At 37.3% G+C, this 14538-nt stretch overlaps 2 protein-coding genes across 2 annotated transcripts; both read left to right on the top strand.

The window, feature by feature from the left end:
• Nucleotides 1–447: 447 nt before the first annotated feature.
• Nucleotides 448–11273, top strand: scarb2c (scavenger receptor class B, member 2c). The gene is made up of 12 exons (XM_046375725.1): nt 448–674; nt 1340–1497; nt 2751–2895; nt 3369–3560; nt 3677–3768; nt 4529–4648; nt 5570–5748; nt 5883–6001; nt 7496–7569; nt 7984–8035; nt 9353–9505; nt 9930–11273. Exons 1-12 carry the CDS (start codon nt 552–554, stop codon nt 9966–9968), a joined length of 1446 nt encoding a protein of 481 aa, XP_046231681.1. The 5' UTR covers nt 448–551; the 3' UTR covers nt 9969–11273.
• A 1527-nt stretch (nt 11274–12800) lies between these two features.
• LOC124051905 (liver-expressed antimicrobial peptide 2) lies at nt 12801–14272 on the top strand. Its single transcript, XM_046375686.1, has 3 exons — nt 12801–13083; nt 13259–13398; nt 13766–14272. The coding sequence occupies exons 1-3, from the start codon at nt 13018–13020 to the stop codon at nt 13797–13799; spliced, it is 240 nt and encodes a 79-aa protein (XP_046231642.1). The 5' UTR covers nt 12801–13017; the 3' UTR covers nt 13800–14272.
• The last annotated feature ends 266 nt before the right edge of the window (nt 14273–14538 follow it).

The raw sequence follows: 14538 nt of genomic DNA, 5'->3' as shown, positions 1-14538 counted from the left end.
ATATGCATAGGCTTTTCTAAATTCTAATATTATAATGTTATTAATATTATACTTAGACAAAATATTGTAATGTTAATGTCAATGGCTTCTGTCCTACGTCTAAAACAAGACGCTTCACGAAAGACTGAGTTTCGTCAATGACGTTACTGTCATGTGGTTAGAATCGAAGAGTCTTTATGGACAAGACAGATATTTTCCCTGTGATCGGGCTTCAACAACCTGCTAATGTGAAAAAAAAAAACGTATTTTTGTCTACCACGTAATAAAAGATAGAGCACTATCAGATTTTTACAACATAAACCATAATTTGCATTTATTTGGAAGCTAAATTTATAGCTGTAGTGCATTCGTCACGGTTGTATGCTCCAGGAAGATGTCGACTGTCGAAGAAAACGGAAGTGGTTAATATAGAACTGTTTCATTCCGGGTGTATGTCTTTGCTTCATCGAGCAAGTTCCTGGACCATCAAAACAAACACACACACACACACACACACACACACAGAAGCTAATGTCAGTGAAAGCTACTGCTGTCCAATCTGCTGTTTCACCATGCCTCTGAAATCGTGTTGCATTTATAGCACCGGAGTTTTTTCTATACTAATCCTGATTTTGGGTATTGCTCTGGTCTTGTCTAACGTGTTTCCACATTTTGTACAGTCGATGGTAAAGGAGGTAGGAATCTCTTTCATGCTAACGTTTTATAATAGGCGTTAACCTCAGATAATTGCCAAATAAATATTGTTAAGGCATATTAGTGACAGCTCATGTTAGCTAGCTTAGAGACAATCTGTCGTATTCTATTCAGCCACTGAGTTTCATTTTTAGGATGTTTGCTGGACATCTTTAGCTCTTATAGCTGCTTTATGAAGTTCATGATTTTAATGATGACTCATTTAGGATTGTAATTTGAAACGACTCCCAATTATAGACATGTTGTGACAGCCGCCGAGAGGACCGCCATAGGCTGTTATTAAGCTCTTCTAGCATGTTTTTAACTGTATAGAGGGGGTCAGTCAGTTTTAAATTAGTATATCACTATTAGCATGATTATCGCAAACTCTTCACCTTGTATTACATATTCAGATCACTTGGATATTTATTTTTAGTTCATCCCATCCACTTCCGCTTTGCGATATCCTCTCTCCACCGGCCTGCTTCATTGTGAAATAAACGCCGTATCATGACAGCCAATGCAAGCGGTGATTTCAGCACATGCAGGAAACGTGTTACTGTCATATGATGCGAAAACAGCTAACTCAGCAACACAATTGTGAAGTCACACATTTATCTTCTTAGCTGTGCAGGATTAATGACCCACTGTCCTTTGTCCCACATAGGAAGTCGTTTTAAAGAATGGCACAGAAGCATTTAAGGACTGGGAAAATCCACCACCTCCTGTTTACATGCAGTTTTACTTCTTTAATTTGACCAATCCCATGGAGGTTCTGGCTGGGGATAGGCCTGCTGTGGTGCAGATCGGACCATATACATACAGGTGAGAGAGGAAGAGGAGAAAGATTTCACTCTCATTTCTGTTTTCATTCATTCTATAAAACAGAAGTGCAGAACTCACCGTCAAAAACAGTCACACAGAAAACAAACCCCTGAACATCATACATGAACATCATAAACGAAAATAAACTGAAGAAGCCACTTGCATACAACTTTTTTCAGGTGAGGGCGGAAGGTGCCATAAAGACTATGAGATTAACAAAAAAGGAAAGAAAGGAGTAAAAGATACGCAGCTAAGCCATGAAGGCACAATATGCACAAGCAATTTCATAAACACTTTAAAACAAAATGTTTTCATTGGTTATTTCTTAAAAACAAATTTTCAATAAATTGTTTTTGAGTTTATCAATTATATTCTTGACTTGAAGGAGCGATGGTCATTCCCTGAAGGTGTCAAATTTAAATAATTATGTTGAAAAAAGTTTACCACATTGATTAGGGATGACCGTGCATCTCGTTGGGAAGACCTCCAAGCTGATATAAGCAGTGAAGCTGAAACAATAAGTTTATGCTATAACTAAATTAAGCATAAGAGTGACAGCTCACAGAGGAGAAAAAAGCAACAACTTATCAGTGCCATCTTGTCTCGGGACAGCCTGAGGCAGCTTCTTCACTTCTCCACTCTCAGGACTGACAGACACATTGGTTTTGTGCAGCTGCCAGTTTGTCTCGCTGAGAAATAAGAATTGCATTATATTTATGTTTTTCCTTCTTTCTTTTCTGACAAACAGCATTTTACTGAGTATTCCATTCCCCAAGATTGTCAATACGTGCATCACCGCAGCTGTCACCATTGCTCAAGAACTGCAAAGTTGTGTTTTGTTTTGTTTTTCTAGCATGAGTATGAGGTACATGTGCATGCACACGGTGGGAGAAGATATCATCACCCTACTTTATATATTATTTGGTCTGGGCCCTTCTAGTTGTGAGTGTGAGAGTGTTTGTCTTTGTGTGTTGGCCCTGACTGGCGACCAGTCCAGGATGCACCCCGCCTCTCGCCCGTAGTCAGCTGGGATAGGCTCCAGCTCCCCTGCGACCCTGACGGATAAGCGGTATAGAAAATGGATGGATGGATGGATGGCTACAGGAGATTGATTCTGCTTTTTGAAAGATGGATAAGATCACCCTGAGCAAATTTATTATTTTTTTTATATTTTAAAACATATTTGGTGCCTTGTTGAACTCTCAGACAGTTAGCTTACTTCAACCATGACTCGAGTGTTTTTGTCTACACAGAGAGTACCGGCCTATGGAGCAAGTGGACTTCCTGGATAATGGCACTAAAGTAACAGCTGTCAATACTAAGACCTACATATTCCAGCGTAACATGTCCCGAGGTCCAGAGAGTGACCTCATCAGGACAGTCAACATCCCTGCAATGGTGAGCTACAGAAATCCACAATACACTTACAATACATTATTGTAGTGTATTGTATTGTCATTTTAGAATTTATTTAGTTATTTTTATTGCAGTATCGGATGTATTCGTTGTTATTATACAGCAACATGCAAACAGTGATGCTGTGTTTCGTTTTTTTTGTATTTTGAAATATTTTTAAGATAAGAGATTAAAGATCATTAGCATATCATCCTTTAAGATGCCATGTATTATGATCAAGGTCATTATGATCAAACTGTACTTGACACAGAAATGCAATAGTTTAATTGTACAGTTTAGTATATGTAATTTCTGTTTTTATCTAATAAGTACATTCTGTACTCTCCAGCATAGATATTTTCATTTTATTTTACCTGTTAAATGGTTCATTCTGTCACTTAGTTGTGTTTATTTAACTAATTCTTTATACAACAAGAAGTCTTTAAAAAGATTCCTCCCGTTTTCTCTCCTGCTAGACGGTGATGGAGATGTTTAAGAATAATCCTCTCGCAGCCAATTTGATCTCCTCCTACATGAGGGGCAAAGATGACGGCCTGTTTACGACCCGCACAGTGGGAGAGCTGCTGTGGGGATATGAAGACGGCCTGCTCAAAGCCCTCAAACTTTTTAAACATGACCTGGATGATGTTTTTGGACTCTTCTATAAGGTGTCATTGAGGCGTATGAATTCATTATTGTACACGTTGTAATGACTAGTGTGTGTTTATTCATGAAAGCAACTTTTTTTTGCGTTTCTTGAAAATGTTCCTATTGTTTTTCACAGAGTAACGCTTCTAATGATGGTGAATATGTGTTCTTCACTGGCCAGCAAAACTACAAAGACTTTGCTAGAGTGGATACATGGAACGGTGCAAGGTAATTGTCTCGAGTCACCTACTGCAAAACATAACAGTGACTGAATAAGAATTATCACTTGCTCTATAAATCTGATTTAGTGAGGATCACTTATTACATGCAGTTTGAATGGATGCGAGTTGGCTAACAAGTGATTACATCAGCACCAGACAGGAATATGATCGAAGTTTGTTTTTTCCAGTTGATATGACACTGTCCATATGTCTTTCGTCACACCTGTTCATGTCAGAATGCCACACTAATGTTAATCCTGTTTTTTAGCCCTTGGAGATCTTTGTTTGTTGTTGTTTGTTTTTAACCTAATTGTTTCAGGCTCAAGTTCCAAACTTGATTTGCTAGCTAACTAACACTTTAAGGAGTAGTTAGAAGTTTGTGGAAAGTACACATATTTGCTGTCTTGCAGAGATTTGGATGAGAAGGTCGATACCACCCTCAAATCTGTCAGTTGAACATGAAAACTGCAGTCAGGAGCTGGTGGTTAGCTAAGCTTAGCACAAAACTACTCCTACAAAACACACCAAGAACTTTTGCTGTTCAGCAAAAGCAGCTTTAGACGAGCCTTTCCTGACACACAAACATTCTCTGATATGCTTTTTTTACACAACAAATTGACTATCCATCCAAGACAAGGAAACAATATGAAACATTTGTTTGTGTATTTCAGACTCCTGGATGTCTAATAATATAAATGACAAACTGATAAAAAAAAAAAAACAGATACATAAATAATTTTTTTGTGTTTGTGTGTGTATGCATGCAGCTCGCTAAATTGGTGGTCGTCTGATGAGTGCAATATGATCAATGGAACCAATGGAGCGTCATTCCATCCAGTTCTCACTAAGGATGAGATGCTCTACATGTTCTCCTCTGACCTGTGCAGGTGAGTAGACTGTTGCTGCTGGAAGACTTAAATATGTCCATAAATGTATTTGGGCATACACCAAATCATACATTTCTGTCATTCCTTCACATTTTACTCCATAAATTCACTTTGGTTTCCTTATTCTCTGTTTTTTGAATGAAGTCCTGTTGAAACATTAAATACACCACAGTAGCTGCAAAAGGAAAAGTCCCTTTTAAGTTTATATGGGTTTTGTTTTATATTTCCTCCAAAAATGTCAGGTTTTGAATATAGTTCAGTATAGCTTGAATTGTTAAGTATTTTCACACTGCAATGATAATTATTTTTTGTTTGTTTGCCTTTTGAGCAAAGCTGAGTATAAAGCATCTTCGACTTTAGGTATTATGAAATTGATTTCCATCAGGGTTTTCTGCTTCCCCTTTTGCTGAGTCATTTTTACTCTGGTCTTAAGTGCCTGGCTTGCATTGGCTTGTAAAATGATTTGCAAAGGGTTTGCATTCTTTCAGTTTTCAGAATGCAAACCCTAATTATGTCTGCCTAAGCCTTTCCCTTAGCTTTATTCATGTCTGGATATTAGATTAGGGTTTAGTCTGGTTGCTTGCATGACTAGTCAGTGTTGACCTCTTGATTTAGGTCACTGTTAGCTTACTACCTATTTAGTGCGCCTTAAAATAACTAATATAAGCTCTCTTTGAATCTTCATACATCATAAGTAAGAGGGCAGCATGTTCAGGTCAACTAACTGCTGCTAAGGTTTATGAGGCAGTAAGATGTCAAAGACCAGCACAAGCTTTTAAACACTTTTGGTAAAATCTGTTTGTGCTGTGCAGGTTTTCTGTAAATCAGCTTACCAGAGACCTCATGTACAAAATTCCATCTTTTGCTGCAGAAGTTATTTGTGCCTGGAAAGATTAACCAGCATCTGGCTCTGTTTCCAAGGTCTCTGTATGCTCTGTATGAAGAGGATGTGACCGTGAAGGGGATTCCTGCATATCGCTTCAGTCCACCCAGCAAAGTGTTTGCCAATCTGACCGTGAACCCAGCCAACGCAGGCTTCTGTGTCCCAGCTGGAAATTGCCTGGGCTCTGGTGTGCTGAACGTCAGTGCATGCAAACAAGGTGGGAAGTGCATTAAGGAAAGCTGGTCTCCATGGGGACAACAGAAGATCCTTTTTAGCGTTTTGCAAATGTTCCCCAGAGTGGAAGTGAAGTGCAGGCTTTGATCTTCTTATTCTATCTCTCTTTTTGTTTAGGAGCTCCCATCATCATGTCCTCACCGCACTTCTACCAGGCAGATGAGAAATTTGTTGAGGATGTATTTGGCATGTGGCCTGTGAAGGAGCAGCACCAGACTACGATTGATATCAATCCGGTAGGAGCTAAAACTCCACAATCTATGAATGTGCAAGTATTTGTCATTTCAAGTGAAGTAACAGTAAGTGAAAGACATTTTTGAGCTGCACGTGATTTAAAAGATGTCATTTGTGTACAGTGTTGTGAACCTGTCTTCACTGTATACCTTCATGATGTCTTCTGTTGCAATGTAGAAAGCCAATATGAGAACTTTCGTTGACAGTGACATTCACATTTGCCACTAGATGGTGATCTGCCTCAGCTTTGTGTCTGTTGCCAGCGGTTACCTATGAGGCAGAGCTGTTTTTTTTTCCTTTTTTTAAACCGTGGTTAAATTTATAGCAGAGGTGCATGGAACGGAGCTGTCACCAAAGATAAGCTTTAACAACTCTTATCATGTGTAATACTGTAATAACTTGTCTGAGCCTCGGTCAAATCCTCGATAAGGGGAAGCAGATTGAAAAATACTTCAAGATCCCTTTGTGTTTCTGTTCACCGTTACATGAAAAATGATTGCAATTTGAATCTGGTGAAGACATGGAAGTGAGGATGCTATTTAAAGAGGAAGAAGGTATAAACTAGCTGTGATAATGTTAGAAATTTGATAGTGTGTGTGTATATATATACATATATATATATATATATATATATATATATATATATATATATAAATATATATACATACACATATGACTGCTGCAAGAATGCAAACAGATGACGATAACTTAAACATTTAGCACATTGATTACTGAGTCAGTACATTCTGTTTGAGCCTTTCTTCAGATTGATGCATTACCTTTGCATGGAGACTCAATTTAACTCTTTTTTTTTTTCCTTCCTGCTGTGTATTACAGTTTAGATTGAGAAAATTGAAGCTTTGTCCCCAATGAACAAAATAAAATTGTGGATAATTTGTCCATTTGCCTAACCCAGCTTGCAACTGTGAACTTTCCCTTCATATTTAGTCACGTACACCTCATTGGCACCAATATGTAGTGTGGTGGTTTGAAACCAGTAAACAACTACTGTTTAATCTGTTTATCCTCCTTCCTATACCGTAACTTTCACTATGCCATCACCCGACATCATTTAGAGTGATCAAAGTCCTTCAACTGTTGCCATAAATACTTGCTTGGCAGCGCCTTCATTGGCAGCATCTTGGCTGTGATTTTCACGTAGACAGTCTACAGTAAAGATGTATGCAGGTGCAGGTCTGTTTCAAAGTTTTACTATTGTGTATACAGTATGTGTATTCTGGCGAGTAAGCTCTCAGATCATTTATTTCAACCAGACTCATGAAGTGCATTTTTTGAGAAGTGTTTGCACCATGAAGACCATTGATCATAATGCATGGCGCCTTTGACAACATGTAGTATTGGTGCTGAATATGCTGTAATGAGGCATAAATGTTCATAAACAAGGAGTGACGGGCGTGAGTATCGTTCTCTGCACAGGTCAACACTGTTTGTCTTTATCTATTTGTTCACTAAGAGCATCTAATTATGTTTTGCAGCTAACAGGAATCATCCTGCAAGCAGCAAAGCGGCTCCAGGTCAACGTCTATGTCGAGAAGATTCCCACCTTTAGGTAATCGGCTCGTTGCTTTCATCTGCCTCTGTGGTTGATACGCTGCACCTATTTGTCATAAACCCAATGCTCACCACGTTGGCTTTAACAAAGCTGTAATATCTGTCTGAGTACCTCTGTCTGAAAAGAGTTGCCCATAAGATGACTGTAAAGCAATTATGCCACCATCATCATTATGAATGGACTTTTGGACAGTCGTGGCTCACTTGTTATGCATCTACCTGGTATCTCAAGGAACAAACAGTAATGTCATGTTGACTTCAAGTGTACATGTTGTCAAACTATAGACAAGCTGAATTTCTTTTTGCCATTTATTCATTTACTCACTAGTGATTGCTGGTGCTATTAAGGTTAATGAAATCCATGGTTATGATAGGAGGTGAAACATTGTGAAAAATTGTATTTTTCTCTCAGTCCGACAGGAAATGTGAGAACGCTGGTCTTTCCTGTGGTTTATCTCAATGAGGTACAAGAAACACACACTCACACACACATACAGTATAGTGTTTTGTCATTTAGTCTTATATTACATACAGGTTGGCATGCAGATCATTACCCTCATCAGTAATCTGAACCCAATCCAAATTTAGGCCACATTCAAAGGCCAAAGTGTTTGCACTTTAATCATCCATCTGTCGGTCACACTAATTATTTATTATGTGTTTTATATCACAGTTCCTAATATCACAGACACCTTTATCATGATTTTGAAATGACACATAATTTTTAAAATATCTAATTTCTGAATTTCACTATTCAAACATTGCACTAGTTGGCCTGCATTTAAGTTTATGTATTGCTATCATAACACAGAGAGCAGTTTGTTTTTTATGTGGACTACTTGTGTCACTCTCTGTCTGTATACTTTAAATTAGTCTCAGTCATTTTGCCATACATATCGTACTTCTTTATGGTTTTTTAGAATTAGAAACCTTCTTAAAATTAGCCTGGAATCACTTTCTGTTCTTTCTTAGGAGACCCAGATGGGGCAGTAAAACATTTTTGACAGCTGACTGTTTTCAAGTAGAGCCAAAACACTGGATGCAAAAAAAAAAAAAAAAAATTAAAATTGTTTAAATTTTATAAGCAACTGAAGAAACTGGACTACGGAGTACTAACATTTTGGTACAGTTGAATTCATAGTATTAAAATATGTTATTCTAAAAACCATCAAGTATGTGAAGGTATTTGAATAAGTGGAAATCCCCTCTTAGATTTTTCAGGTTTACAGACCGATGTGTACAAAGTCATCTGAACTTCTTGGCATATGTGACTGACAGAACGCAACCTGATAAGACGGAGTAATGATGCGATCTGAATGATCTTTGGTTTCCCTGACGTTCCACTTTGAATTTTTCATCGTCATCTTGAACTTTGTATGCATTCAACAAATTCAAATTGAATTTAAATAATCTGAATTTCTGAACACTAAAAAAGAAACTACTAGATATGAAGTTTTGGAAATTTGGAAACTTCTTGGAATTTCAAATGGGGGAAATCAGACCACCCACATTAAAACAAATGGTTTTCAAATGTAATATAGTGTTTCACCACTATAGATTCAGTGGAAGTTACAGTAATGTCAAGTATTCAAAAAGTAAGTCTTCAATTGCTTGTAATGTTCAGATTCTTACAGCTTCTTTGCTTTCAGATAAATTACAGACATGAAATGGCAAAATAGATTCGATGTTTACTCTAATCTAATCTAATCCACCTCCTGCAGTGTTTTCTCTGATCAGTGGTTTTATGTCACGCTAAACTTTACACTTTGCCGTCTTCTCAGAGCGTCCTAATCGACGACGAGTCCGCCCTGAAGCTGCGGGCGATTGTTGCTAAGCAGAATGTTGTGGTGAACATTCCGTTCATACTGGTTGGTCTGGGCATCATTCTGGGAGGAATCTTCATGTTCCTGATGTGTCGACAGAAGATCCCTGAGGTGAGACGTTGACCGCAGGTGGTCATGAGAGTTGCAAAATAAACAATTACTTTCATTTGCTTTCTGCTCATCTGTTGATTATGTTTTTCGTCCATCAATCAGTTATTTAGTTCATGAAATGTCATAAACAATGGTGAAAATCTCTGTGACTTTGCCTTGTTTCATCTAACAGACCAAAATCCCAAAAGATATTCTTTTTCAAATAATATAAAACTCAGCACAGAATGTTCACATTTGAGAAAACTGGGCGGGAAAATATTTGCCATTTCAACTCGACTTTCGACTTAATTCTGACTGGACTTGTGGCTAATTAATAAGGCCTTATCTTAATGTTAAATATGTATTATGACACAATTAATATGTTAAATGTTGATGTGCAGCACTAACTTTAAGGATTGTTTTGGTGTCTGGTTTCATCTTTCAGAGCACTGCTGCTGAGCGACAGCCTCTGCTCTCATCATAGCACCAAACAGGATGTGAAAGGAGGAGGATCAACAATTTCAAAGGTTCAACCAGTTTGCAGTTTTCCCCATTAACCTCCAAGTTACGCTTCAAATTAATAACCCGAATTTCTCCTGTTAATCTATTTTTTAAAAAAATTTAATGTGGTGGTTTCATGGAACACATTCAAGACGAGCGAGTCCTCTTTTTAGTGTTGTCTGTTATGTTGTGTGTCTTTAAATTACATCTTTTTTTTGTTTTTTTTGTTACTGATGAATATGGGATTTTGGATCAAACTAATCTGAACTGAGCTCCTGCCAAATGTAATTTGAATTCTCTGGAGAGTTGACTCTGAATTATTCGAGCTTCCAGGAATTTAAGTTAAAAAGAAAAATAGTTTTTATCATAACCCACATTGTTGTGTGAAATTGCTGCTTTTTGTATGTGTGTGTGTATTCATAAAATGATCAGCTCAAGTGTTAAATGAAGGAACTGTGTTAGTGCCCTTTCCATATGGTCTGGAGAAGTCATTGAGGCATCAGTAAGAATAATGTCTATACAGCTGGTTTAATGCAAGATGAATTTTTCATCCTTCACAGTTTAGTAAGATTAACATTTCACATTTTTGAGTTGTGCTAAAACATAAGCAAAATAAAGAAACAAGTCAGGGTGTACAGGACGGCTGCTGGCACGGTGTCTAACTGTATCTTTCTGTATTCAGGTCTGAAGTCATTTTGATAAATAAGGGGTTGGTTGTTTATCACACTTGATTTTTTTTTCTTTTTCTTTTTTTTTTTTTTCAGTCGGTTTGATAGACAGGAGCTCTGAACCTTTAATAAACCTTCTGAAACCACTTGTGTTGTTCATACACAATGGAAATCCATTATGTAGGAACAACTTCATGCTAGTGACACTACAGGTAAAAAAGAACAAATATTAAACATTAATTAAAAGACTCTGCACTTCTAAACAGCATTTTATCAGATTATCGTGGCTTTATTTAAAGCTTTGAAGGCTGACTTAAATACCTGTTTTCGAAATGTAACTGATGTTCTGTCCCATACTACACAGTGTGTCAATATAATGTGTCGTTTTTTGCGGTTTAAGTAACCACTGTTTCACACATCACTGACAGGTTGTCGTGTGTTAATGTTGTTGTATCTGTTTATATATAAAACATAAGGTTGTTTACAGTACCACTCTTACATAGTACAATATATATGTAATCACTTCACACATTTACATACGTCAGTAGGTCATCTATCTCTCAAGTTGCACTATATCCTGTCTTTTACTACAACTTCAATAAATTTGCTTCGTCTCTGAAGGGGTGTTTTTATTTTCTCATCACGCATTAAGCTGCGTGGCTTTTTCCTTTTTGTATAGAGGTCAGCAGCACAGCATGAATCACCTTTGACGGTTATACCGTTAGATACATGTGACAAATTTATTATTAGCAGATGTTGTAAGTCTGTGTTGAAACTTTTCTAATTACGCCTGCACTCAGTACACACCCCTGTTGATTTCAAAGCATGACTCAGTAAAAGTAGTACAGCGTAGTATTTTTGATGGACTATATACCTATACACCTGATGGACTATATATGTAAATAATTTATTTTAACACTTTGTAAGCTGAGTTGCATTTTAGAACAATTTAGCTTGACAATCTGATCATTGGTCTCACAATAGAAACGTTTGAAAATAAAAACAGGATTAAAATCAATGTAGCAGAACAAATACATCTTTTTTTATTATTATTTTTCTTCCATGTCAACACTTGCAACACTGTCAACCGTTAGGTCATGTGTTGGAGGAGTGTTATGGCTAATGTCGCTTCAAGCAGAGATGAGGAGTGGGCTACAGAGTGCTGATGAGCTCTATACTTTGAGAGTAAGATGAAAAGATCAGCGTCACTCCAGCGTCTGTTACTTACGCTAATAAGAAGCTACAGCGATGGAGATGATCAGTGTAGTTTACCATAAAGACTGGAAACAGGCACATGTCAAGCCTGACTCTGTCTAAAGGTGAAATAATCCACAGTTAATCCTTAATATCTGTAAAAAATGACAAGTTATTTTATGTGGAGATTTGTGCTGGAACTACTTCTTGCCCAGGTGTGATAAGGTTGCCATGAAACCTGTGGAAACTCTGGGAATTCAGTGGCCCAGCCAGCATTACTCCACATAAAATGACAAATGATTGTTTGTGCACATATGTTAATTAGTCAGCTTCAGGCACACAGTTAGACAGATTTTTTTTTCACTTTGTTGAGAACAAGGTTTTCTCCTGCTTCCAGTCTTTATGCTAAGTTAAACCACCTGCTAGCCACAGCTTCCATTTTTACATACATGTTAGAGTGCTACCAATCTTCTCTTTAAACTCTCAGTAAGAAAGTGAGTTTTTCCCAGAGTGTCAGACTACTCCTTTAATAATGCTCCTCTACAGCTCACAGTAATATAACCACAGTTTTGCGCTGTTGGCCAGTGAGAAGCTCAGGCTTGATCAACAAATGGGTGATCCCAGGGAAAATCAGCAGTCATTTTTGCACCTCTAATAGTTAAGTCACATTCTTTTTAAATTCTCAACCATTCTTAGCATTCAGTCGTTATGGGGAACAGTCTGCAGCTGTCATATGATGGTGTCAACATGAAACTGTTGGTGTTGGATCTGAATTGGAATAATTGAAAGTAAATGAGTGGATGGACACATTTTTACAGTCCATGAACCATGCTAAGGTGTCAGTTAGATACCTCCGACGTGGAATTGTCCTTAATTGCTTGGTTAAAGTGTACTTTACCTCCCCGCCAATAAACTTTGACTTCAGCTGTCATAAAGCTGATAATGTACAACTATGTAAGTAAGCCTTATAGGCTTTGACTTGAGATGAGGTTCTCTGCCAAACCTCAGTCTCAGTCAATAATGTCATAAATAGGAAAATAAATCCTTCAGATCTGTCAAAGTGGAACTCCTCCCCAACCCAAATAAGCCCTTTAATACAAGCGTCATGGGGCAACATATCAGCCCAGCGACAGAACAGCCTCTCTCTTGCCCTTGCGATCTGCAACCATCATGAGGACACTTCAGGAAAAAATCCTTTTGGCCTCTGTTTTGTTGTCTCTGATTTGCGTCATTCAGGTAAGTTTATAACCCTGCATTTCCTGTTGACATCCTGAGAGTTTGCTTAATCTCTGTAAACAGAAGAAATTATGTAAATAGTAAATATTTCTGCTTTTGATGAAATTTCACTTTTATCACCATATATCATGAGCCTCATCACAGTTCTTAAAGGATCTTATATTTTCCTTTGCAGGTCAATTCAATGCCTTTGTTTGAAAGTTGGGATGGTTTGGTGCACCGTACCAAACGGTCACTTCTGTGGCGTTGGAACAGCATGAAGCCTGTGGGCGCTGGCTGCAGGGATCACTTAGAGTGTGGCACGAAATACTGCAGGTACAGCAGAGCTTCTCAGTCATCAGATAACGGGCACATGTAGGGAACTCATACGACTTGCACTCCCAGACAATAGTCAGGAGAGAGTAAATGAAAAAGCTACATGAATAAATTTTATTTCCTACTTTTAATATTTAGATTTCTTAAAAATTTTGCCCTAATGTCAAACCAGGTACAGTATCTTCCTCAAAATGACTATTAGACATTACATATTCATAATATTCTTTTTCATAGTTTTCACAGACTGTATGTAATAATATCTTTGTTCTGTATTAGTGTGTGAAGACTTGTCCACGTGTATTTCACATGGAATGGACAAAGTCACAAATTAATGACACTGCAATAAAGTTGCTCCTTATCTCCACAGGAAAAATATCTGTTCCTTCTATAACTCAACTTAAAGAAGAGATGCACAGAAATAACTTCATCAATGTGGCTGCCTGCAAAACAAACACCTGCCTTATGGACCAAAGCATCTGTCTCAAAATGAAGCATGTACCAAATTTACTGGTCTGATTTTCTGACTTGAACTGAATACCTGCTGGCACTTTGTCAGACTCTGTGCATTCACTTAATGTAATCTAATCTGGCACTGCACTGCAGCAAAACAAAGCCATAAACACTGCATTCACATGAACAGTCAAGCTGCTCTATCCAGAGCATTGCTGATTTTTAGGATTTAATTTGTCTAAAGCATTTGCATCTGAAAATGTTTTGATAAGAAAATATAACTATTGGTGCAAAGTTTGTGAAGTGCTCTGAGTTTATTGGTTCATGTTATTATTACATATTTATTTGTACATTTTGTAAACTATGTAAATATTCTAAATTCATTTTTTCAAGAGGTTGTATTGTTCAAATTTTGTTTGTCAACAAGTTCAGAACAAATTAAAATATGGTAGCTATAAAAACTTTGACTTTGGTTGGTAAAAAAAAAGAGGAAAAAAAACAGGAAAAAGTCTTGGATTCATTTATTTTTCAAGAACATTGAAATATTTCTGTATTCATTCATCTGAGGTCAAGTCATTTTGTCCAGTTGTCCAAACTGTGTTTCTCTGGTTTTCACGTGTTTTGAAGAAATATAAATTCTTTATTGCTTTTGACCCATCAAAAGCTCACAGGAAGGACAACAAAGTACAA

The sequence above is a fragment of the Scatophagus argus genome, chromosome 20 (genome assembly GCF_020382885.2).
Source record: "Scatophagus argus isolate fScaArg1 chromosome 20, fScaArg1.pri, whole genome shotgun sequence".
NCBI lineage: Eukaryota > Metazoa > Chordata > Actinopteri > Scatophagidae > Scatophagus > Scatophagus argus.
Note: the sequence above shows the minus strand (reverse complement) of the source record. Positions and strands in the feature narration are given on the sequence as shown.